The sequence below is a fragment of the Vitis riparia genome, chromosome 11, assembly GCF_004353265.1.
Source record: "Vitis riparia cultivar Riparia Gloire de Montpellier isolate 1030 chromosome 11, EGFV_Vit.rip_1.0, whole genome shotgun sequence".
Lineage (NCBI taxonomy): Eukaryota > Viridiplantae > Streptophyta > Magnoliopsida > Vitales > Vitaceae > Vitis > Vitis riparia.
The window spans coordinates 5,697,826-5,722,147 of record NC_048441.1 but is presented as its reverse complement, the minus strand read 5'-3'; the positions used below and the strand labels follow the sequence as shown (position 1 = coordinate 5,722,147).

Below are 24,322 nucleotides of genomic sequence, written 5' to 3'. Positions count from 1 at the left end.
CGAATTAGTAACTGCTAATTCCTCAAGTTTGCGCAACCAGCAGTAGATTAAAAGAGGAGTGGTTTATAGGTATGGTGAGTCTCAATGATGTTGGGGAAGCAACTGAGCAGGTTGTTCAGTTACGAGCAGGTACTAAACACCTGGAAATTTTCCATATCATTTTGTTCGTGGAAAATTGACTGGAATATATATATACATATGCAATGAGGTATAGCTCATTCTTGCTAAAATTCAATGCAAGATTTAACTCTGTGAAAGACACATTAAAATGGTAAGTAACTGGTTGTGTAATGAACCTACTTATCACGAGAAACAAAGATTGTTATCTGTATTACGACGAATTTATCTTTATCAAAATAATAATATACTATTGTCATATATAGATTTTTTTATAAAATTAATTTAAAAAAGAATCGCTTACATGGCATAAAAAAAAAAAAAAAAAAAGGCTAATTTGAACGTAAATTTCAAAAAATGGTTAGATGTTACAATTTAAAAAAAAAAAAAAAGGGTCATTTTGACCCAAAACTCGTCTTCTACACTCGCAGTAAAAAAACTGTATTCAAAACATAGCTCCACAGCACAACCACCCCAAACAGACACACCAACCAGAGTTTATTCCCAAACCCCATCACCCTCCATCCAGCACACTCCACCAATCTCCGCCCTCCATCTCCCACCCAATACAACCCGACCCCAACACTAGGATTCCCGACAATACCCACCCGCTAAACCGCCTCCCCTCCATCAAACCCCACCCGCTCCCAATCGCATCCCACCCCATCGCTCCTCCATCACAGAAACCACCACTCCCAGGCTCAGCACCGCCATCAGGTACACCTCCTCATCCAACCCCACAAGCGCCACCGCCACCGGACCCAGACCACCGGCCGCGGCCACGACTAATGTGCGCTGGAGGAGCACATACACCAGCACGACGGCGTAGACACAAATGGTGGTAACCAAGGGTCTCTTCCATGTGGTCCTGACGGCCGTGAGCGCCGTGTCAAAAGTGGGGCGCTTTCCGTTGCAGGAGAGGTCCGTGGAGTGGACGGCAGGTATGGCGGCGAGGAGGGAGATGGCGTAGGCACATCGAGCCTTGAAGCGTGTTGGGGAGAGGGCAGCCACTGCCTCCAGATGGTAGATTTGGGATTTGATTGGGTGGGAGGAAAGAGATAGGGAGAAGAGGAGGAGGGAAAGCGGGAGAGTGGTGAGGGCACATATGGAAACAAAAACTTTAGGATTTCTGAGTAGAATTTTGAATGAAGCGAAGAGGGTTTTGAGAGGGGAGACTACAAGAACAAGATCGGAACTCCGAAGCTTTTTTTAATTTTACTAATTGCCCTTCATCGTTGTTTACTTCAGTCTCCCTCATCTTTCAAGCACGTTGAAGTCGTTTTCTAACCGTTGGATGGTGACACCGGTAAATATCTAGCTGGATAGGAGAAGCAAATGGGCCCACTATTTAGGCAGCGAAAATTTTTATCTATTTTAAAAAGCTGCGATTCCTGTCAGCTCAGCGTGCATAATGGATCGGAGTATGCGAGGGTTGGTACATTTAAGATGAAGTCCATTCAAAGTAATACAATTTCTTCAACTTTTAGGGGTTTTTTTTGTTACAACCACCCATGTGCAATTTTTCTTTTTCCAAAAAAGAAGAGAAAATCCATTTTAAAAAACATAATATTTTTTAAATTCATGTTTTAGAAAACACGGACGTTAATACAAATTTATAAGGATCTGAATACAATACAAAAATATTTTTTTATACATATCCACAAATACTATTAATTAATTATTATCAACTAAATATTTTTAAGTTTTATTGTTTTATGTTAGTATTATTTATTTGTACCATTTTCTATTGATTTTATTTATTTATATTTTTATTCAACAATCTTAAATATATCAAATATATTTAATCATCGAGATTTTTTGTCTGATAGATATCACTACATTACCTTAAAATCCTCCCTTTATAAATTGTAATTATATTAAAACTCTATTTATTGTCAATTCAAATTTGCTTTAAATAGAACGAGAAAAATTATACTTTGAAAAGATGATGAATTTCCTTGACATAGGATAAAAATAAAAGATGAAAAATTAAGTATTTATTATAAAAAAAAATGGTTTTTAGACTATAAAATCATTTTTTTTTTAAATGATTGCAAAAAGCATGCCAATATAATATATATATATATATATATATATATTTAAGAATTCTCTTTAATTCTCATTCTTTCACATTCTTATCACAATTGTAGAAATAAAAAATTTAAATTAATTTTACATAAAAGAACAACAATCTAGTTAGAAGATACAGAGAATACACTACTAAAGAAATCATACATTTTAAAGAATATAAGAGTATATTTGGCTAAATTTTTAAAAACAATTTCTATTTTTATAAATAGAAAAACAAAAATTTCATAACACTATTTTGTTATTGTTCTCTGTTTTCAGTTTTTAAAAACAAAATAAAAAAAATACATTTCAAAGGACAAGTGAAAGTTGTTTTCATCGATTTTTAAAAACAATAAAAAAAATATATACACTCTATTATTTATCATTTACATAGAATTACTATTTTTCTTTTTCTTACAAATTAACTTCAAATTAAAAAAGACTTAATGGTTTGAAATGTTAATAAATCTATTAATTTTTTAAAAATAATTAAAAACCTTTTGATAAACTTTTAATAAAATCTACGAGTGCAGTGTTTTTTAAAATTTGTTTTTAAAAATTATTTTTAAAATAAAAAAAAAAACAGTTTTAAAAGTTTTTAAAAATAGGTGTTTGGCTAGATGTTTTTAAAAACATTTTTTTAAACAAAAAACAGAAAACTTCGTTTGCATGAAAAGAATTTGTATTATTTTTAAAAATAATGTCTTACTTCTATTTTATAAAATTTTTATAAATTTAATTTATAATAATATGAAATCAAATTTAAGTTAAGTCTTATTAAAAAATAAAAAATAAATTTACAATTATGTATGAGTGGAAGATAAATAATTTATTTTTAATTATAAAATAATTTTTTTACTCTAGTGAAACAAAAATTATAATAAGATAAAAATAATTTTAGGATTCATTTTTAATACAAGTCAAATAAGTACTTTAATTAATTTCTTGATTTCTTATACTTGTTTTTAGAAATTGTTTTTAAGTTAAAGGACCAAAAAATTGTTTTTTAATGTTTTATAAAAATAAAGATATTTGACGAGTTTTTATAAAAGGATTTTAAAAACAAAACAAAAAGAGTTATTTGGATAAATTGTTTTTTTTTTATTTTTTTTTATTTTATAAAAACATTTTAAATTCAATTTATATAATATTAATTAATTAAATTTAATTGAAGTCTTCTTGAAATACACATCAACTGGTTCATGGAAAAGATGGCTTACAGTAAATTAATATCTACAAGTTCGGACAGATAAAGCACCATGGCTTTGCTCTCTAGTGGTTCCACTAACATTAAAGCAAAAGAAATCTCATATTGCAGATATCTACACAAACAATTTAAAAATTTTAAGTATTTAACTTTCAAACGATGAAACAATGATACTACTTTCAAATTCAAATTATATCATTGATGTTCAACACTTTAGCTTACCGTGCAGTGGAACATTCTACTTATGGTGTGCTTTGATGTCATTAATGTTTTGCCATCAATTTGGTCATCTATGTGAATAGAAAAAACTGCGAAGAAGACAAGAAACAGTTATAAAAGAAAATCCCTAGGAAACACTTGCAATACAAACAACCTAATCGATTATAAGATAGATAATACTATTTTGCAGATTTTGAAATCAATCAACAACAATAGCAATAATAACAAATTAAAGAAAAAATAACCTATTCCCATACTAAACCCTAACAAAAATTAGTCCTCAATAGAAGGATGACATTTTAAAGTTGTTCTCCACAATTGTATCAATTTCAGGGCAACCGGTCTTTCCTATTAGAATTTTCATGAACTGATATCTGGATAAAAAGTCGGAACCTCTGAAAGCACATTCTGTTCTATCATTTTTTTTTAAAAAAAAAAACAGAAAAAGAGAAGCATTTGCTATAAGTGAATTCACATTAAAAATAAAAATAAAAAATAAAAAAAAATTAGGGAGGAAAATTAAAAGGACAGCATTTAGAATTTCAACAATAAGTGGCAATACTTGGCTGCTTAGTTATTTGCAACAAGCAAGCCCCTTGCCTACGTATTTTTTTTGTGGCATGCAAAACTAATCATATTGTCAGACTAAAGTGAGAAGGATGCATTATTAAAAAACTAGAATTTAGTCACAACACATAATGTATGGCTAGGACTTACAAAATCTATTAAATTTACTGGTTAACAGTCGTCATTAGTCTGTGGTAACCATTGGATAAGTTTCTTCAGCTTGAGTTCGATTAATGTATTTGCACTATCATCATCTTCAAATAAAGCATTCAATGGAAAGGCATAGAATACCAGATAGGTTGGGTAAGAAGTACTTAGATATTAAGAACATCAATTAGCAAAATATTTGAAAACCTAAAAGCTAAAAATACCTTGGTTCCCGCTATCTCTAGCCAACTTGCTAATAAGAGCGGTCTTCCTAGCACCAGCAGGACCATACACAAGCACAGGCCACTTTTGGCTCACCACTAAAAGGACAATCTCATAACTTTTCTTCAAAGCTGATGTCAAGACAAGAGGATTGACAAAAGAATCTGCATCCCTGAAGGTACAAATTGAGAAACAATATGCAAATTAGGAAGACAAAGAACCATTATAACAAGAAGGCAGCACTGCCCATAAACAGATTACACAAATACAAGAATACATAGTTCGGTTTTCTTTTTATAATTCTTACCAAGTTGAAGTCTCCGGATCCTTGTTGAATGAAACGACCAGATTATTAAGGTCGAAAGAGCACAAACAGTTTTCTTGATTGAAATCAATATTGGGACTGCTAGAATCCAATTTCTGTTGTTCAGATGATTCAAAATACCATCCAGCCTTTCTCCAGAGCTACATCCTCACATAACTCCTCCCAGTTGAAAATCAGAAAATAAAAAAATGATAAAATAATAATAATAATTATAAAACTACACAAAATTTTAAACTATAACTTAAAAATTGAATCGAGCAAAAGATGAAAAAAGAGAGAGAGAGTAATGAAAATTAGCATTAAATAAAAAAAGAAGGGAGAATAAATGAGATAAAGTGGCCGTAATAAACATCCTACAGCCTCTTGAGCCCCAATACCAAAATTTGCAATTGTCATATCATTCATTTTCAAAATGACAGACAGTATCCGTAACCCACACCATCTTATGTCTGAAATATTCCTTGCAAATTTATCATCACCACCCATGTCAACATTCACCAACTTCTGTATAAGATCCAAGAAACAAGACCAATCCCAAAGTCTTGAGAAAACCAGTGAGAATACAAAATATCAAGGTCCCATTACTAGAAAATAATTTTTTCTCTCTTTAGAAAACTTGGAAAGGTAATGCATCTGGTTCAGGCATGCGGTTCAGGTAACCTTGGAGTTGTTGAAACCAATATTAGACCCCTGAATGAGGACAATATTGAGAAGCGAAAAAGTAGTAGATTTTAAAAGCAGTCAGATGTGAGGCTACCCCGATCAAGGATCAATACATCATCAACAAATCAAGATAAACTTGAGAGAGAGAATCCACTTTTAGAAGAACATTGTGATTGGAACTGGGGCTTTCTACAAGAATTAATTTACAAGATAGGGTGAGACTAGAGAAACACACATGATCAAACACATCTTACTCTTGGAGACAAAAAAGCTCTTTCCAAGAGAGATCAAATGATACACTTGTTTGCATAAGAAGAAATAAGATTAAAATCCTAAAAAAAAAAAATGGTTAATATATACAGAATAACTGACGTCAATATCTTTGCTTAGAAAAAGGATTAAAGAGAATAACATAGATATTTGAATCTGACTTTCAAAGTGAAAACTTAACCCAACTACACAAGATAGTTGACTTTGATGCACAAGAGAGAGTTTGTCCACTAGGTATCAAATAAAAATTATTAAAAATAATAATATAAAAAAACAATGGATTGTTCAAATGTTTGATTGATTGTTAATTTTAATATTTAATTTTTGCTTTTCTTCCCGTTTCTCGTACTTGAGAATATTTGAGGGTTTTATCAATTGTTGATGGGAAAAAACACCATTGATAAGAAAACTGAACATAAATCACGAACCAAAAGATTTACCCCACTTGTTTGGATGCCATGAATATTTAGGATAATTAAAGAAAACAATCTTTTCCTGATATATATATATATATATGGTAACAAACACATTCTCCACAGCTTCATAAGTGGATTGGTCCTAAGAAAATTCCTGTAGAAAAAGATGCATTGGTCGAAATCAACTTTGCGAATCCATCTGCCTCCACAAGAAAGCAACGTCTGATATTTTTAACCCCAACTTTGCTCTTCACATAATCTTTACGGTTGGTCCTCCCAGTCTATGATAGGAGAACCGACCAAACAATCATCAACACATGATTGCATCATGTAGAGCATCTTTTGTCCCAATTATACCATAAAGAGCATCTTTTGGTAGCACATGTCCCAATTATATCACAAAGAGCATATTTTGTTTTTGAATATTTCAATAGTATTATGTTCTTAACCATAGTGTACAGGAGACGTAAATTAAGCCTACAAATATAAACATGCAAAATCAACTTAAAAATCCAACCAACTACCCAACTTGATTTACAACGAAAAATAAGTAATTTTCATTTGGTCCCATGGAGTTGAGTATCCAACCCTTCTGTGGTTTCCAATTCGAAGAGTGTATAGGTTGTTTCTTCCTACAACTGATGTTGCCTAAATCCATGACGGGAACACTTTAATAAATCAGCAACAGCTTCCCAATAGTCTACACAAATGCACATAAAATGGAAGAGTACCTTAGGGCTGTTGGGGAGAAAAAATGTATAGATTTTTAAAAAATTCCGATGCAAGGCCACCCGATTAAGAATCAGTACATCATCAACATGATCATGAGAAACTCACAAGATAGAATCCAGATTTGGAAGAACACTGAGATTGGACCTGAGACCCTACAACATTTAATTTGCATTTTACAAGAAGGGGTAAGACTAAAGAAACCTTTGATTATGGAATACACATCAAATGCATCTTGCTTTTCAACATAGAAAAGCATTGTATCAGAGATACCAAATGATAAAACATATTTAAACCACAATATTGTAAATGTGTACGGAAAATATAACCTCAATTTCTTTGCTTAGAAAAATGACTAAAGAAGATAAAATAGAAAATTCAATTTGACTTAGAAAGTGAAAATTCACCCAACTAAGCAAAATAGTTGAATTTGGAGCACAAGAGGGTTTGTTCCCCAGATATCACATCAAAATTATTAAAATTATGTCGTTGAGAATCTTTAAGGCTTTTATCAATTGTTACCGGAAAAACCATAAGAAATCTGAATATAAATTACGAACCAAAAATTGCCCCTACTTGTCTGAATGCCATGAAAATATATGATAATAAAAGAAAACGAATTGCAGAATCTCGAGCTTTGCATGATTCAATCACCACAAATTTTAAAAAAAATCCAACTAGACAAAGTAGAAGCATTTGCCAAGGATTTTCTTGATTTCTTAAATTCCAAAACAATTGAAAACCTAAGATTGAAGATTCTTAATGTCTTTAATTTCTTGTGTCCTCCATCGACAACTAAACTGCTTTCAGTGTTAGGGTTTTGGATAAGAAAACTTACCTTCGATGAATTCTTCAAGTTCAAAGGAATGAAGATGAGATATTTATCGACTTTTGAGCGAAGAGACATCCATCATGGCTTTCATCTTCTAGGGTTTCGAAATTAGGCAGAAAAATGAACGGGCCATGGAAGTTCGAGAGAGCACTCAGAGAATAGATACTATTCGGTTTCTTGATTTCACCTTTTTAGAGGAGACGAATTTCAAAATTGAATAGTGGGAACATGCTTATATATGAAAAAGTAGAGGTTATTGCTAATTTGCATTAGTGTTGTTAAAAGATGAGAATATTCTCACCTCCAGCTAGACTGCATAAGGAGACACATGCACTCCACTCTGCCCAAGCCCGCCCAATACCCACACATGAATACTATGCAAAAGCAGCTAAGCCCATCAACAACCTACTACTCCGATATCAACTATCGGAAAAAGTGACAATGAAAAGTTTTCTTCAACCTCCTACTTATCCCGATTCTATCTTGACACGTAAAAAAAAACCCATCTTAAGACGAACCAAAATTTTCTTTTTGGTATATTAGCCAGAAACCTGCATAAAATGTTTGCAAAACTCCATGGAAAAAGGATTAAATCAAATATTAAATTTTAACTCAACTATGTATAAGTGCTATCCACCCATGATAAAAATAATGACACATTTTTCTAGAAAACTGAATTAATTTGGATGAGCAATTATTTTCTCCAGAGACGGGTCCCCTCCTTCCTCAGCCAAGGCCTGAAAAAGGGGAGAAATGAGAACTGAAAAGGGGGAACTGGGGAGTAGCAATAGCCAAATAAGAACTAGAGTAAACCATTAATAGCAGTAGAAATAGTGGCACAAGTACCAAAATGAGGACTGAAATATATCATAAGTAATGATAACGATAGTGATAGTGGATGGGGAAAGAAGCAGTAGATCCTCAAAATTAATTAATTAATTAACTATTATACAAGGAAATGCAAAAAGAAAAAGGGAAAAGAAGGGAAAAGAAGGGAAAACAAGAAAAAAAGAAGGAAAACAACATTAACAAGAAGGAGATATATTAAAGAGCATTAAAAGAAGCAAGGTTCCTAATAAGATCACCCACCAGTTTCCTTTCTGGCTCCAACACATTGTTCGATTGTTCAAGTACGCTATCATCAGCCAAGGAGATTTTATCAACAAGAAACAGATCACCATCCTTCATTGCTTGTACAAGAGGTCCATCTTGCCACATAAAAACAGTCTGCCATTTCTAATGCAGCTAAGCTCGGTCCAACTTCATTCGCACAAAAGAATCAAGATCTTGTGTAGTGACATCAGCCCATGCGACAACACCTTGTTGGTAGCTATTTACAATACTTGATCAAGAGAGTCTGAGAAGCATGACATATATCTAAAGAAATTGACTACAGCCAACGAAATGCATGAGAAAGTATACATACTCAATTGCGAGTAGAACAAACCTCAACAAGTACACGGGGAACAAAGAAAAAGAAATACATACAATATCATCGGGAAAGTCAACAAAAAGCCTTACAACACCATCAATTGTTCAATTAGAAACTTGAATTCCGAAATCAATCTTGATCTCTCTTGAATAGGATAGAATCTATCTTATATTTACCATTTAATATTAACAAAGTGATTGAACTTTTAATAAGGGCTTACAACTTGCAAAACCCTGCAACAGAGAGATTACAGTCATGGAAAATAGAAGGAGACCCTAAGAATATCAGACGTTTCTGTGTATTGGTGGTAAATCAAAATGTGTAATTTTAACCCCAAAACAACACTCAATAATTGACAAATGGTAGTCTTTCCACCACCAATTTCACCAACAAGAAGGATGGGTTCACACAATCTGTAGCAACACTCAACAAGAAAGTACAACCTCTGCATACTTTTTGTCTAGATAATACTACAATAACCAAATAATTGGTAATGATATTTTTTAAGAAAAGCACAAGCAGGCAGTACAAAAAAATGATGTGGCCTTAAAGAGGTCATACTCTCCAAGACTTTCAGAAGCCCCTATGTGTTTGCCCAAACTGAAAACAATGTCTTCTTCACCAAGTTTCTGGATTGCAAAAATAAATAAACCATAAAAATAAAAAGCCACTTCAGGATATTCAGGAAATTGTTCGAATCAGGCAACCAAAAGAAATTTTTCTTAAGAATACAAGTATAGTCAAAGGGATAAATCTTAACTATCAATTAATAGTCGAGTAAAAAAAGGCAAGGATTTTAATACAAGGGAGAAAGTTTTACGTCAAGGAATCACCAAACAATTTGGGGTTTACAACTCACAATTAATGCTCTTCAGCATGCTGTATAGAACTTACAAATGATTTTCCCTAGCTAGCTGCTTAAAATGGTTGAAGATAGTCTTCCATATCCCAACATTCCTTCCTCAATAAATTCCTCTTCCAACAATTTGGATGCAATAACAAATAGCGAACTCCAATCAACATGTATCTCACACAAAACAAAATATGAGAGCACAATTAAGCAAAGAAGTAAAAGCACCAATGCAAAACACAATTGCTCCAGCTATTTGCCCTGAACAAGTATAAAGTTTCCGCCTCCCCACTTTAAACAAAATAAAATAATACTTATAGCAGAGTATTAAGATTGGGTCAGATGGGCATCAAACGGATTATAAGGACCACAAGGAGTTCTATTGAATCATACTGCAACAAGTCAAGTTTAGGAATGAATTATGGAAATCTAGATCCTTGGCAATTTGGAAGATTCCTTTCCATTCATAGTTAAAGAAAGAATTTGGAAGGTGAGAAGATTCCATCTATCAAGCAATACAATGTGACCCCTTAATGGATTAGCTACTGAGCCATCTCTTATGGCAATCATGAATCTTAAAATAGAGGGAATTTCTTGGTTGTCATCTCTTGGGTCTCCTCCAAAAACAGAGGAGCTTGGCATTATGACCTCAATATCAGAAGAACTATGGACCTTTCCAAGGGTATGGTGAACACTATCACAATTAGCAACACAATTGACAGATAAGCTAACCAATAGAAAGTATTATCCCTGAGGCTCTTGTAGGGACAATTCCCACTTGAGGATATATGTATATGTTGGATTTTTATATCTTTCTCTGAGAGGACAAGCGACTGCTTGTTCTTGAAACACCAAAGGTAAACATAATTGAAAGTATAGAAACACAGAAGGTAAACATAACTGAAAGTATAGAAACACAAAAGGCAAAGATGGCTGAAAGTACAGAAACACAAAAGGCAAAGAAATATAAATTAATATGTAGATCATGACCTCATATACAATGCAAGCACGCATGCAACAAAATGCCCACATGAGAGAGGAAGGGAGAGGAGGGAGGGAGAAGAACCACACCTGATGGTCCACATTATCTTTGACTAGTTTAACCCGGAGATGTTTAGCTAAAACTGCTTGAACAACCTTTTTCTCACCCTCATCTTTGAGTGTTTCTGCCAAAAGATAATACCATCTCTGGCCAAATCTTCATATGAATTCCCAAATGTCCTGAAACGATCAGCCCGCCAAAATAAGTCTCTTGAGAGTTATGAATCCATGTTTTCCAGCAAACGCTTTGCTACTCTGCTGATGCAACTCCAACTCCTTCATAACTTCAACCATTTTCTTCACATAACCTTCAGGGATTTTACACCGCTTGTTTAATATCGTGCTAGACTCGTCTTGTGGGATCTCATCAACAGGACTCTCCACAAAACGGTTACAAAATGCTCGAGAAAGCATTTCATGTCCTCCATAGAGACTGGGGGGATTTAGAGTAGCAAAAGGCATAAAATCTAGTTGTGCTGGTATTGTTTCTCGTAACTCAGGCACAAAAAGCTCTCTGTTGTCGTCCAACAATTGGTTCAAGGCTTCCAGCACATCAGATGGGCCCAAGTTAAGCTTATCCAGAACTATCCAATATCCATTCCGGACAGCCTTAACCAATACACCTTCATGAAAGACCAGCTTCCCACTAGCATCAGTCACATAGGAACCTAAGTATTCTTGAACGTCCGTGTGTTCATGATTACTGATCCATACAAATTCATGGCTGGTTATTGCAGCAAGATACTGCACAAGACTCGTCTTTCCACTGGAGGTGGGACCCTGTAAGAGAACAGCATATTGTTTAATCAAAACAGCACGAGCCAGGTTCCTGAGATGCTTCCTCACACTTTTAGTTAAAATATAGTTCTCCAAGAAATCACCAGAGCTTGTGCTACCCCTAACCATCAAGTATTCATCAAAAAGGTATTTGTGGAGGTATCTTTCCTCCTAATAATTTGGACAAAATCATTTGGTCCATTAACATAGCACTCGGCACATCTAACAAAGCGAGAAAAAACATAGAAAATCCACCATAAATTGCTTTCTAAAATCCAAATTATCTGTTTGATTTGTTAGTATATTCTATTGCATGATAAAAAGACCTTAAACTGTACTGGGGCTTCTGATTAGCCCCATCCTGCAGCCTCTCTTCCAAATCCTTGGCTGCTTTATAGAAAGACACTATTTCATCTACCAAGTCTCCACTCGAACAACTGTCATCTAAAGATTGAGTAATAAATAGAGTCAAATCTTTATCATCCAACACATCATAAACAAAGTACTCTGTAAATCTACTTCTTAAAGAGAATGGCAAGTCCCTCTTCCCATCATCACTTGCAGGATTCATACAAGCATATTAACGAGAATTAGGAAGCCTAGGTATATAACTGGAAACCCCTCTTTCAGCTAACCAAAGTGACCCATTCACATCTTCAAGAACACCAATAACTCTTTGCAATGTCTTTGGGGGAGCCAAATTCACCTCATCAAGCAAAATCCAGTCACCATTTCAAAGTGCAGTCACAAAAGCCCCTTCCACAAATTGAAATAGCATTCCAGATGAGGCACCAATTTGCCCACGAGATGTATCAAGTTTAACAGAAAAATCCTCCTATGCTTTGAGTACTGTTTCATCCAAAGCTTTCTTCTGCTTTTTACCAAAACCAAGCTTTCATATCTCAGCCGACTTCTGAAAAAAGTCAACACCTTTTTTAAATCCAGTCATTAACATTTCCAATTCTTATCACTTAGATGATGCTGTAAATGGGCAAGAAACTCCCTGTTATCCCCAAAATCCGGGTCAAAAAAATGCAATCATTCATGAAGTTGATCAACAGTGGACAAGAAGCAGGCAGACAAAGACCTTCAAACATTACCTTCACAGAAAACGTGTTAAGAGAACAGATTTTCAAACTCTTTATAAACAGGGATGCAAACAAACTGTGCATCCATAGGCTTAAATCCCCCTAACAAATCTGCCACATCACTTTGCTGACTCAAATTCTGGAACAAAAAACAAACTGCAGCAAGTCAGAATTGCAGTAATAGATGGCCAGTGTACATAAGTATTCATCAACAACGCCACAGTCAGACACACAAACTCAAACGCATACATACATATACATATATATATACATATACATACCAAAACAGTAAGTTTCTGATCAATCCTCATGACCAAATTCTGCACAAGTGTGGTCTTCCTGGTACCTGTTTCACCAACCAACAGAACAGGCTCATTGCACTTAACAGAGCAAACAATTCTCTCAAATAAATGCAGTGAACTATGCTTGTAGCTGCAAGTATCACAAAAAGAAAAATAAGAAAAGAAGCTCAAGACAAAACTATACTGGATTAAAACAATGCCAATTGCTTGCAATTACTACTCTTCGATTGCACAGGAGTGTTACTCATCCAATTGTTAAATCTGTTCCCAAATCCTGCAGGTCAGTTGCAACATTTAAAAACTGATGATGTACTGTAGTCCTACAGATAAGAAACCATGATCTGCAACAGCAATAACCTGAATTACGGGTTTATTGGGAGGATAAAAGGCCTCTGCAACTGAGTCTGATACAGCCCACATCTTAGCAAGTTCTCTCATTACAGTTAGCCGGTTTTCAGCTGAAGCAGAGAAAGCAACAAAAATAACTACAGCCTGAAGAACACAATTCCACAGTTCACACACAGACCAACTAGTAATAACATATAGAGTAGATTCTTCAAATGAACCCAAAAAACATTCAGACCTCTAGAAAAATGCATTTACAGGCATCAGCTGACAAACCATCCCCAAGGAAGTGAAAACCTAAAGCTGCTATTCTCTTGCACCATTTAAGGAGATCCCTAACATTGAGAACTAAAAGATTCAGTCACTGAAGATCAGTTGAACTCGACAAGAAAAAAGGCATTCATTACCTCAACGAGAACTTGCTGAGAGAACTGAAGGATGGATGATTCCGGACTGAAATCCCCCAAGTTGGTACAGAGGGATGTAGTTAACCCTATCAAAGGTTTCTGCCAGAGACATCAATCAGATTTTGGTAAAATGTATGATGTCCTTAATCTGAAACCAATAATTAAAACATAGATCTACTGCACCTTTCCAGCAAGAGGCTTCAATTCTGGATACCATGCTTTCACTATACTTCGCAGGTCCCCATTACTTGGGTGCCCAATCCTTACTCTCCTCCAAAGAACATCAAGTGAGTTCCCACCTGTTACCACAAAAGAAAAATGAAAAAATAACTTGTCTAGTTGAACTTTTTCTAAAGAGAATGATAAATAAATTTACTTGGCATTCAAACTTTTATTAGTAATTAACTGTACAGTTTCATATGGATAGCAAAGAGTAGAAATTTTATTTAAGAATATAGAAACTTTGGAGCGTAGAAGCAAGGACTATTAATACTTTTCTCAGGAAATGTATCAAAATAACATAGAGGGAGAGAAGGAGGGTGGGAAAGACTAGATTGAGAGAGAGCATAAGACCAACCAAGGAGTACCCAAAGAATATGACTTTTCATTTTATTGCACATATACATCATAACAATAGAAAGAAAGCAGGTTCATCAACCCAGAAAGCTAGAAGCTAAAAAAATTTTGTTCTTTTTTTTCTTTTCCTCCTTTGATAGGTAAATATATTTTTTCTTTTTTATGCCCACTGGGACTCAAACCTGGTATCTCCCACAATCCCACCCAACTCCTTACCACCTGAGCAAGGTCCTCAAAAGCAGGGCAAAAAATTAACTAATATAGGGTATGATATATTTTAGACCCATCAGCTGCATAGAAACCAAATCACCTGGTTAGCAACTGGGACAGCAGTGATGAGCATCTATGAGAATGACCATCCTGAAAGCCTGCCTCATCTGTTTTCACAATGCAATTGCATACAAAACTCCAGGGTGAGGTCTGATAGAAACAAATGGCAATGGCTATTCAACAAGAAGCAGGGATCCAATTACCTTTATGACCATCAACACATTGGATAGAAACAGGCACATAATCCATAAAACAGCAGTTGCCTAGTTGGCAAAACAGGCTACAGCCCATGAAACAATTGGCATGCTGCATCTAACCTATTATTATTCCCAAACCCCTCCACAGATTAGTGACAAGAATGACACATTTTGCATTTAAAATTTAGTAGCCTTTCTCATAAAAATTAATTTTTTTTAAGATTATATTTTGCATTTTTTTTTTATAGGAAAGAGATTGTATTTAAAAAAGTGCAAAGAAAGTGGAAGAGTATATAAGGAGTATACAAGTAAAACAAGCAAAACATAGAAAAGAGGGTTCAAAAACATACTCCCTCCGTCACCCAATGCCCAACCACTCTATGAAATCAATCAAATGCGTATATCCTCCACCTATATACACCCTAACCCACATAGAGAAATTGTTTAGGAATGAACTTTTTAGCCTTTGATCTGAAAATTCCTCAGTATCAAAAAATCTCCTATTTCCTTTCCTGCAAAGTGTCCAAAAAATGCAAGTAGGGGCTGCTCTCCAAGCCTTAATGTGCCTTTTCTCAATATAAGTCACATTCCACCCTAGGAGGGTTTCCCTAACTATCTCAAAAATAACCCACCGAACACCAAAAATGGAGAACACCAGCTGCCATAATAATCTCACCTTGACACAATGAAGAAGGGTATGATCTATGGTCTCTAACTCCACTTTGCATAAAGCACATCTGTTGACCAAGGTCCACCCCCTTCTTTGAAGCTGATCCAAAGTCAAAACCTTTCCCCAACAAGCCTCCCAAGTGAAGAAACTCACCTTTGAAGGAATCCAAGGGTTCCACACTATTTATAAAGGGAAAGAGGTGGCACCACCAGTCTCTAACACAAAATAAAGCTCTCTAACAGAGAAGGTCCCTTTGTTCCCACCCTTCCAAACCACTCTATCCTCTTGTTCCCTTTTCACCGAATGTCCTTGAAGAGAAGAGAGAAAGCATCCCATGGCAACCAACTCCCAATCATTTAGGTTCCTAACAAAACAGAAATTCCAACTGCCACCTTCTCCTCTATGCTCCCATAGATCAGCTACCCAAGCTTCTTTGGAATCAGATAAGGCAAACAAGGATGGAAAAATCTCACATAAAGGCTCCTCACTACACCACCAAAACTTTACCCTCCTCCCATTACCCACCGCAAGGGAAATCATAGACTTAAAAAGCTCTCAATGCTTCTCAATCTCTTTCCATACCCCGACACCAAAGGAATCTCTCACCACTCCTGACCTCCACCCCCCTTCCTCCTCCCCAAACTTTCCCTTTATGATTTTCTTCCATAAAGAATCCCCTTCACTTGCAAAACGCCAACACCATTTACAAAGGAGAGCCTTGTTGAACAATGAAAGAGACCGAAGCCCAAGTCCTCCTTTTGACTTTGCCTTACAAACAGTTGACCACTTGACTAGATGTACTTTCTTCTCTAAAGCCCCTCCCCATAAAAACTCTCTCTAAATCTTCTCCAATCTCAATTTTACCAATCTAGGGATAATGAACAAGGACACAAAATAGATTAGCAAGTTGGCTAGAGCGCTCCGAAGTAGAGTAAGACTTCCCCCTTATGAAAGGTAATGTCTCTTCCATAACGAAAGCCTCCTCTAAAAACGTTCTTGCACACTATCCCACACTGCCACAGACTTATAAGAGGCCCCTAAGGGGAGCCCAAGGTAAGAAGAGGGTAGCTTTCCCATCTTACAACCAATATCACAAGCCAACTCGTCCAACAGGTCCACCTCCCCTACTGGGATCACCTCACTCTTCTCCAAATTAATTTTTACCCCCGACATGTCTTCGAACCACATAAGAAACCAACACAAGTGGGTAACTTGCTCTTGAGAGGCCTTACAAAAAATAACAGTATCATCTGCAAAAAAGGAGATGAGAGATTTCCTCTCCATCACCCCATCTTCCCCCAACCGTAAATCCCAAAATGAAACCACCCTCTTAATCTTTCAACAACAATCTACTAAGGGCTTCCATAGCGATCATAAACAAGTAGGGAGAAATTGGGTCCCCTTGTCTCAAATCCCTCGAGCTTCGAAAAAAACTGAAGGGTGTTCCATTTATTAGAATGGAAAAGCTTGGAGAAGAAATACACGACTTTATCCATTTGTGCACATTTAACAAGGATTGCTACCAAGAAATCCCAATTTATATGGTCGTAAACCTTTTCAATGTCGAGCTTGCATATTAAACCACAACTTTTCTTCTTTAGCACTGAATCAATTGCCTCATTTGCTATCAACATTGCATCCAAAATGTCTTCCCTTCACAAAGGCATTTTGAAAGCCAGAAACCACCCTTCCCATTACTTTCTTCAGCCTATTGGCCAATACTTTTGTCATCCGCTTATAGAGGCTCCCCATCAAACGTATCGGCCTAAAATCCTTGAGGTTAACAACCCTTTTCTTCTTTGGAATCAAAACAAAAAAGGTCATATTGAGGCTTCGAACAAATCTGTCATGTTCATGGAACTCATTAAAAAAATTCAGCACATCGAATTTCACAAATTCCCAACTAAAACGCCAAAAAGCCATCAAAAAGCCATCCGGGCTTGGAGCTTTGTAGCCATTCAGTTCCAGCAATGCTCCCAACACCTCCTTCTCCAAGAAAATCCCCTCTAAACTCCTCGCCTCATCTTCTTCCAACGCCTCAAAAGATAACCCTTTAATACTAGGCCTCCATCCCCCTTCCTCAGAGAAAAGAGATTTAAAAGCCCCCACTACTCCCTTTCTCAGCTCCCTGTCACCTGTAAGCCATTTCCCATTCGCTTTAACCTTAGAAATGAAGTTTTTCCTTCTGTGAGCATTAGTCGTCTTATGAAAAAGCTTAAACAGTTTCTATCCCCTTCCTTTAGCCATATTTCTCTTGATTTTTGTCTCCAAAAAACTTCTTCCATTAAAGCCCATTTTTTAAACTCCTCCCTTGCAGAATTTCTTGCTTCTGCCTTAGCTGAATATAAAACTCCTTCCCTTTCCTTCGCATCCCAGAAACCTATCTGCTTAAAAGCCTCCTCCTTCCTTACTGAGACACTACCACACGCCTCTTGATTCCATATTTTCATAAGCACCTTCAGGGCTTTAAGCTTTGAGGCCAAAATAAAACTAGTAGAGCTTGAGAATTCCATCTCCACCCACCAACCTTTGAGCAGATAAAAAAAACCTTCCTCTTTTAACCACATGTTCTCAAACCTGAAAGGAGTTGGGCCATTTCTGATCTCCCCCCCCCCCCCCCCCCCCCCCCCCCCCCCCCCCCCCCCCCCCCCCCTAATTGCCCCTAACTCTTCCCAAAGACCCTCTCTATCCTTCCTGGAATAGGGCCCAGACACCCCTATAAAGACCTACATAAAATCCTCCTAACAGTTACTAAACTTGCAAGAGATAGAAATTTCTCCCATTTCCAAATCCAACAACTCTTAACACTTGAAAATCCCAAAACACCAAGATCCCCCATGCAACACCATTTGCATCAACTAAAACCCACTTTAAGCAACTCTCCAAACCTAGACTTCTAACCAGATTCATCATCATAGTTTGAACCTTTGTTTCTTGTAGACAAACCAACTCCACTCTCTAGGACCTAATCACTGATTTAATTAACTTCCTCTTCTCAACATCATTTACCCCTCTCACGTTCCAAGAAAGAATTTTAATAATCAGTGACAAACTAACTCAACAACCCGTCTTTCCTTCCCCCTTCCTCCTCTTTTAGAAATATTAACATCATTGTTAATAGATTTTTCCAGCTTCTTAAGTTCCCTCTTGAACTTCGAAGCCACCAAAAACTTTCTTCCTTTACCATACTCCCTAATCTTCACCTCTCTCCTCCGCTTCATCTTTTTCATTAACTTCAAAATTTCCTCTTCAAAACCCAAAGTTAGCAAGCCTATACAATTGCTAAAAGCTGCCAAAGAGCTGTCGCTCTAGTTGCTCCCCTCTGGCTAAACTTCAACTACAGGAGAGGCCCCATCCTCTTCGTCGTCTTTGTTTTCCACCAAAACCATACAAATGGAGCCCTCCCATCGATCGCTTCCCTGAGGAGAGAACGCGTTTGGCTTCATCCAAAAATTCAAACTCCAACAAAACCCTATTCTTCTCCAATCTTGCCAGCCCTAGTTTTCCTTTTAGCCCCCAAGAATTTGCCAATAACCTCCCCAGTTTCTCCAAATCCTCTCCTCCAACTGACTTAGGGTTCCAACTCCCAACGATACAATGTTCCAATTTCCACAAGTTTCTGTGGTTTCCTCCCTTCGTACCTCCACTCTGACTGAGTTTCTATCCCTACATCTCGGCCTCTTCACCACTTCCGCGTACGATCTCTCCAAAGCAAGTTTCCCCAAAACCCTTTCTTCCTGCTTGTTTTCTTTTCTACCGATAGATCCTCCCATTAGTTGTAGTTTTTCCGTCATAGAAATCCATCCCCCTTTTTCTCCTCTACCTTTCGAAATGAAAATGTTGTACCGCTTCCTCTCTGAGTTGACAACCCCTAACCGGAGGAAACACCCCACTTTATTCACATCTCGTAGCAGGGAGTAAGATCTCCCATTTTCCTTCCACCCCCTTTCCCATTTTCCTTCTTTCTCATCCTTAATGTAATGATTTAGACACTCCAAGAAGATCCCTAAGCTCTCCGGTCCCAGCCGGACCCAAGACGAGACCCCTCTCTCTCTCTCCACGATGAAGACTTGGGGTTTTCCTTTTCTCTCTTCTAAAGTGAGCTCGAACACCTTGGACTCCACTACAAAGTTGCTCCCCTTCCTTCTTCTTCGAATCACCACACTATCTTCACCCTCCTCGCCGTCGCACTCTCGCTCACTCTCTCCCATTCTTACTTGAGTGTGCAAAGAGTAGAAATTTTATTTAAGAATATAAAAATTTTTGTGCATAGAAGCAAGGACTATTAATACTTTTCTAAGGAAATGTATCACAATAACATAGAGGGAGAGGAGGGTGGGAAAGACTATATGGAGAGAGAGCATAGACCCACATAAGTCCAAAGATTCAATAGCCTTCACAACTTGCCAAATACCAAATTCTTAATATTATTAAATCTAGTTCCATTTTTTCCTAATCCTAAATAGAACTGTAAACAGTAGATCCTCTAAGGATGAAAGATCTATCGGTACCTGAAGAGCATCCAGGTATCTGGGAAAACTTGAACCAGTTAAGTCATTTTCTTCCTTGTTTGCCTTTCGATAAATTTTCCAGGATGTGACCGCATTTTAATATATCTCAATCACCTGGCTAAAAAGTGGACCAGAAAAACAAAAGTAAAAAAGAAAAGACAACTGAGAATAGTATAAATAAATAATTTCATGAAAATTCTCCTGCTGTCTTCAAAAAGCAATACCATGCATACAAGTCAAAATCAACACAAAATAAACAAGAAAGACTTTCAAGTGACAGAATGTCAACGTGCAAATCAATATATGGCACCAAGAAATAACATAAACATATAACAAACAGCAAATAAACTCCCAAGAAAAGAAACAAACAAAAGAAAAAGAGAAACAAAGCAAGAGGTGCAACAGAACTAAAGGATAGTCCTGGATGAACCACCAACTATTTAGGAACAATAAATCTCATTAAATCCATGTTGCTTCCTTTTTTTCTTTTTTTTTTCCTTGAAAAAACAAAAACAAACATCTTCATTCATCTTTAAAGATAAATACAAGAAGGAAGATCAATCCTTCAAAGATGTAGAAAAAAGGGGTTAGAAAGTAACCAAGTGTCAAGCCACACAAAAACTAGCTCATCCTCACAAAGAAAAAACCAAGGTACATTGAAGCAGAATATTGCACACTCAAGGGGGAGGAAAATATCCAACAAAGGAGACTAAAGGTTTAGCTCCCTGTTTGGCTAAGTGGTCTACGACTTAGTTGGCTGAATGGAGAACCCAAGAGAAGGAACAACCCAACTCACTAACAACCTCTATGATTTGCACATCCAATTGTCAAACTTCCATGAACCTCTTTCCTTATGAATCACCCAAGATATTACAGCAGCAAAATCTCCCACTACTATTAGGTTGGAAAGGTCAAAAGCTTTGGCTTACAGTAAACCTTCCAACAATGCCAATATCTCTACCTTAATAGCCAACCCCTCTCCTACCTGCTTAGAGTAGGCTCTCAACACTATACCAAAGTGGATTCCAATCAAAGGTTTCTTGGGATCCAAGTTTATGAAAGATAATGGAATCACAACCAGCTAAGGCTTTATTTAATGTAGTGCCTACATCAATATCTCACCGTGCTCAACAATGTAAGTACAAACAGAAAGTCAAAACAAAGAGAAAGAACATACTCCCAAAAAAAATAAAAAATAGATAGGACAAGACCAGCATATATAAGGTTATTAAACATCATTCAAGAGTTAACAGAGGCAATCACGACTACTTCACATAAATTGGAGAAAAGTAATTAGTATTTCAACTTCAAACAAAATGTGCTGAGAAATTGAAAACCCTTTTTTCTGCACACATTTATAGTGACATGTAGAAGAAACATATGCTACATATAAAGAACACACTGTCTATAACTGAATAAATTCTTCCTTACCAAGTTATATACTTTTTCCTAAAATGGCATGCTGATGCATTACTGGCATCACATTCATACAACAATCTTAAATAACAACCCATCCATGTCAGCAAATAAATGCAAAATAGATTTATATCTTCCCTTCAATCAAATGATTCCAACTACCATGTAAGTCATAAATCACTTCCAAGCATTAATCATGATCCCATTTCTAATGCTGCAAAAGAAAGAGGTCCAATATATTGATACGAACATATTGGCAAATTATCATAACATAACTAAACCAGGGTTACAATGAGATTTTTATAAGTAAAACAAGTCCAATATAGGGATGCTTGAAACAAGGGTGCTAACCAAGTACTCACAAATCACAAAGTTCACACTTTAGGGGGTGGGGCGGGGTTTGGAACAGGGGCTGCTCACCATAGCTCAACATCTACAAAAGGAGTTCATTCTCCTAGAAAGTTTTATTTCACTCTCACCTCACATCACAGGACAAGAGAGTTGCTCTCCGGATAGGTGGCCTCCTTTTTTCCAAAAACCAGCCCTGCCACCCCAAGAAAAGCTCCACCTGTGCCCAAACATCACCTACTGAACCACAAAAATCACAAAACCAACAAAACCAAACACCACAGCTCAACAGAAAATGGTTCACTGTCTCATTGTCCTTTATGCACAAAGAAAATACAACATTTCCTTACCATCTGACCGTTACAGAGAACCAACAATCTCCATCCCCTCCCCCTCTCCTCCTCCTCTTTGATGGATCTATAAACAGAAAAACTTCTTCAGACACCACCTTGGATAGAGCTACAGTGCACCAGACCTTTCTAGGATAGCTACTTCATCTTCATTCCAACATGGTTAAGAGAAACAAACGTCTAAAAAAGGGCCCTTTTTTCTCAAAAGCCTCCATCTCCAAGCCCCCCACCCCCACCAATCCACACCCTCAAATAAAACCTCTTTATACAAATCTATGTCCCAACCCTCGCTGCTTTCCAAGTTTCCACAAAACAAACCATATATCAAATAACATTCACAGCCTCATGTGTGATCATTGCCCATCCTTGGGGACACTTCTTCAAGTGCATGTTGAGCGAGGCTGCAATGGCTCACATGCATGTAAATATTACCAGGGATAGTGAATATCTAGTTCACAGGCCTAATTTTAAGGAAACTCTAATTTCAAGCACTATATGGATTAGATAGCACCCTATATCTCATAAATGCGGTATTTGGAATAAATCCCAAGTTCACAACACACATGAAGCCAGGTGCCAGGCATGACTATACATATGTCTGACATTACATTCCAAGGCTTTAAATATCAGCAACATTTTACACCAATTTTAGTAATTTCAGGCGTACACACATAACCAACAATAAATTTAAATATTTACTAGCTCTGTGTGTGCAAGATGAGAAAAAAGAAAACAAGAAATCAAGTCGGTATGTACACAGCGATTAATGTTACATACACACACAAAACCAACAATAATTTTTTATATGCGAATAAAAAGACATGTAAGTATGGGAGCAGGGGAAGAAACAAAAACTGAATGCCACTTAAGACGGCTGTTACTTTAGCTGAAGGGAGTTCTTTTTTCTTTTCTTTTTTTCCGAGAAACCGAATCAAATAAGCCATAAGAATCAATTCTTTTATTTTCCATGATTTTCGCCGCAACCAAACACACAATTATCTTAACAAAAGCATTAAAATAACACCAAAGCTGAAAATTATTGCCATGCAAAGCAAAATCAGGATGCAAAAATTAGTCAAACCAAAAAAAATATTTCAAAATTATTAAACCCTTGTTTGGCTGAAAACACAGAGGAATGCATTTTTTTATTTTATTTTTTCAAAAAAACTGAACTCTGAACCAAAAACTTCCATTTTTTGTATATTCCCCAGCTTTTCTCTGGAACCAAACCAGAAACCCAAAAACATTCCCATTCTCATAAAACAAAACCGATGGTTCCAAATCCGAGTGACAAGCCGATCCGAAAACAAGAAAACGAGATCCACCCAACAAAGCCCAGAAAAAAAGTGACGATAATTACGAAGGAGAGTAGGAGAGAGCGAGAGGTGATTACAGAATGAGGGATCAAGATCTCAGCCGGCGACGATGAGGAGCTGCATCGTGAAATGTCAGCCGTGGATTACACCGGGAAGCATGGATCGTACGGCCAGAAATGCGTCTGAGCTTTCGGCTCTGCTTTTGCTTCCGTTTTCTCCTCGGTAGGAGAGAGGAGACAGTGAGAAACAAAGGACATTTCAATCTGATGTAAAATGTGAACAATCTTTTAAATAAAAAATTTATTTCCTGCAATTACGGGTTTACCCTTTTTTATATACTAGGTTTAATCCACGTGCAAAGCACGCGGACAAGATAGGTGATAAAGTTGATATTTATATAAAATTTTAATTATTTAATAAAAATTATAAAAAAATAATTTAATAAAATAATATTTTTAAACTTTAAAGTATTTTTAGATATTTGTATTTAAAAAGATATTATAGTATAATGATAATTCTATGCATATATTTATTATATAATAAAAAAATCTAAATATCAAATTAAAAGTAATTAATTATTTTGTATTATAATAAACAAGTATACATTGTTATTTTTCTAGATAGTGTGTATGACTTTAAAAT

General features: G+C 36.2%; 1 protein-coding gene and 1 long non-coding RNA gene across 21 annotated transcripts; both read right to left on the bottom strand.

Annotated features, from left to right (window-relative positions):
• Positions 1–747: 747 nt before the first annotated feature.
• On the bottom strand, positions 748–1,375 carry LOC117924718. The gene is made up of 2 exons (XM_034843440.1): positions 1,344–1,375; positions 748–1,246 (listed from the first exon to the last, which is right to left on the bottom strand). The coding sequence occupies exons 1-2, from the start codon at positions 1,373–1,375 to the stop codon at positions 748–750; spliced, it is 531 nt and encodes a 176-aa protein (XP_034699331.1).
• A 2,076-nt stretch (positions 1,376–3,451) lies between these two features.
• LOC117924943 lies at positions 3,452–23,928 on the bottom strand. Of its 20 annotated transcripts, none has more exons than XR_004652879.1 (16): positions 23,758–23,928; positions 20,251–20,368; positions 15,076–15,189; positions 14,913–14,979; positions 14,210–14,325; positions 14,027–14,125; positions 13,858–13,954; positions 13,632–13,766; positions 13,459–13,548; positions 13,254–13,318; positions 8,874–13,111; positions 7,791–8,521; positions 4,857–5,030; positions 4,552–4,721; positions 3,617–3,702; positions 3,452–3,509 (listed from the first exon to the last, which is right to left on the bottom strand). It is a non-coding gene; the product is annotated as an uncharacterized LOC117924943 (long non-coding RNA). The 20 variants fall into 20 exon arrangements; XR_004652892.1 differs by lacking the exon at positions 3,452–3,509 and having other exon boundaries at positions 3,522–3,702; positions 8,874–9,141; positions 11,138–13,111; XR_004652895.1 differs by lacking the exon at positions 3,452–3,509 and having other exon boundaries at positions 3,522–3,702; positions 8,874–9,114; positions 11,138–13,111.
• Between the last annotated feature and the right edge of the window lie 394 nt (positions 23,929–24,322).

Bases quoted from the DNA above. Each gene is read 5' to 3' on its own strand.
- LOC117924718 (XM_034843440.1), bottom strand. From the start codon at position 1,375: ATGAGGGAGACTGAAGTAAACAACGATGAAGG. The intron at 1,247-1,343 runs GCAATTAGTAAA...AATTCTACTCAG, and splicing joins GAAGTAAACAACGATGAAGG to AAATCCTAAAGTTTTTGTTT.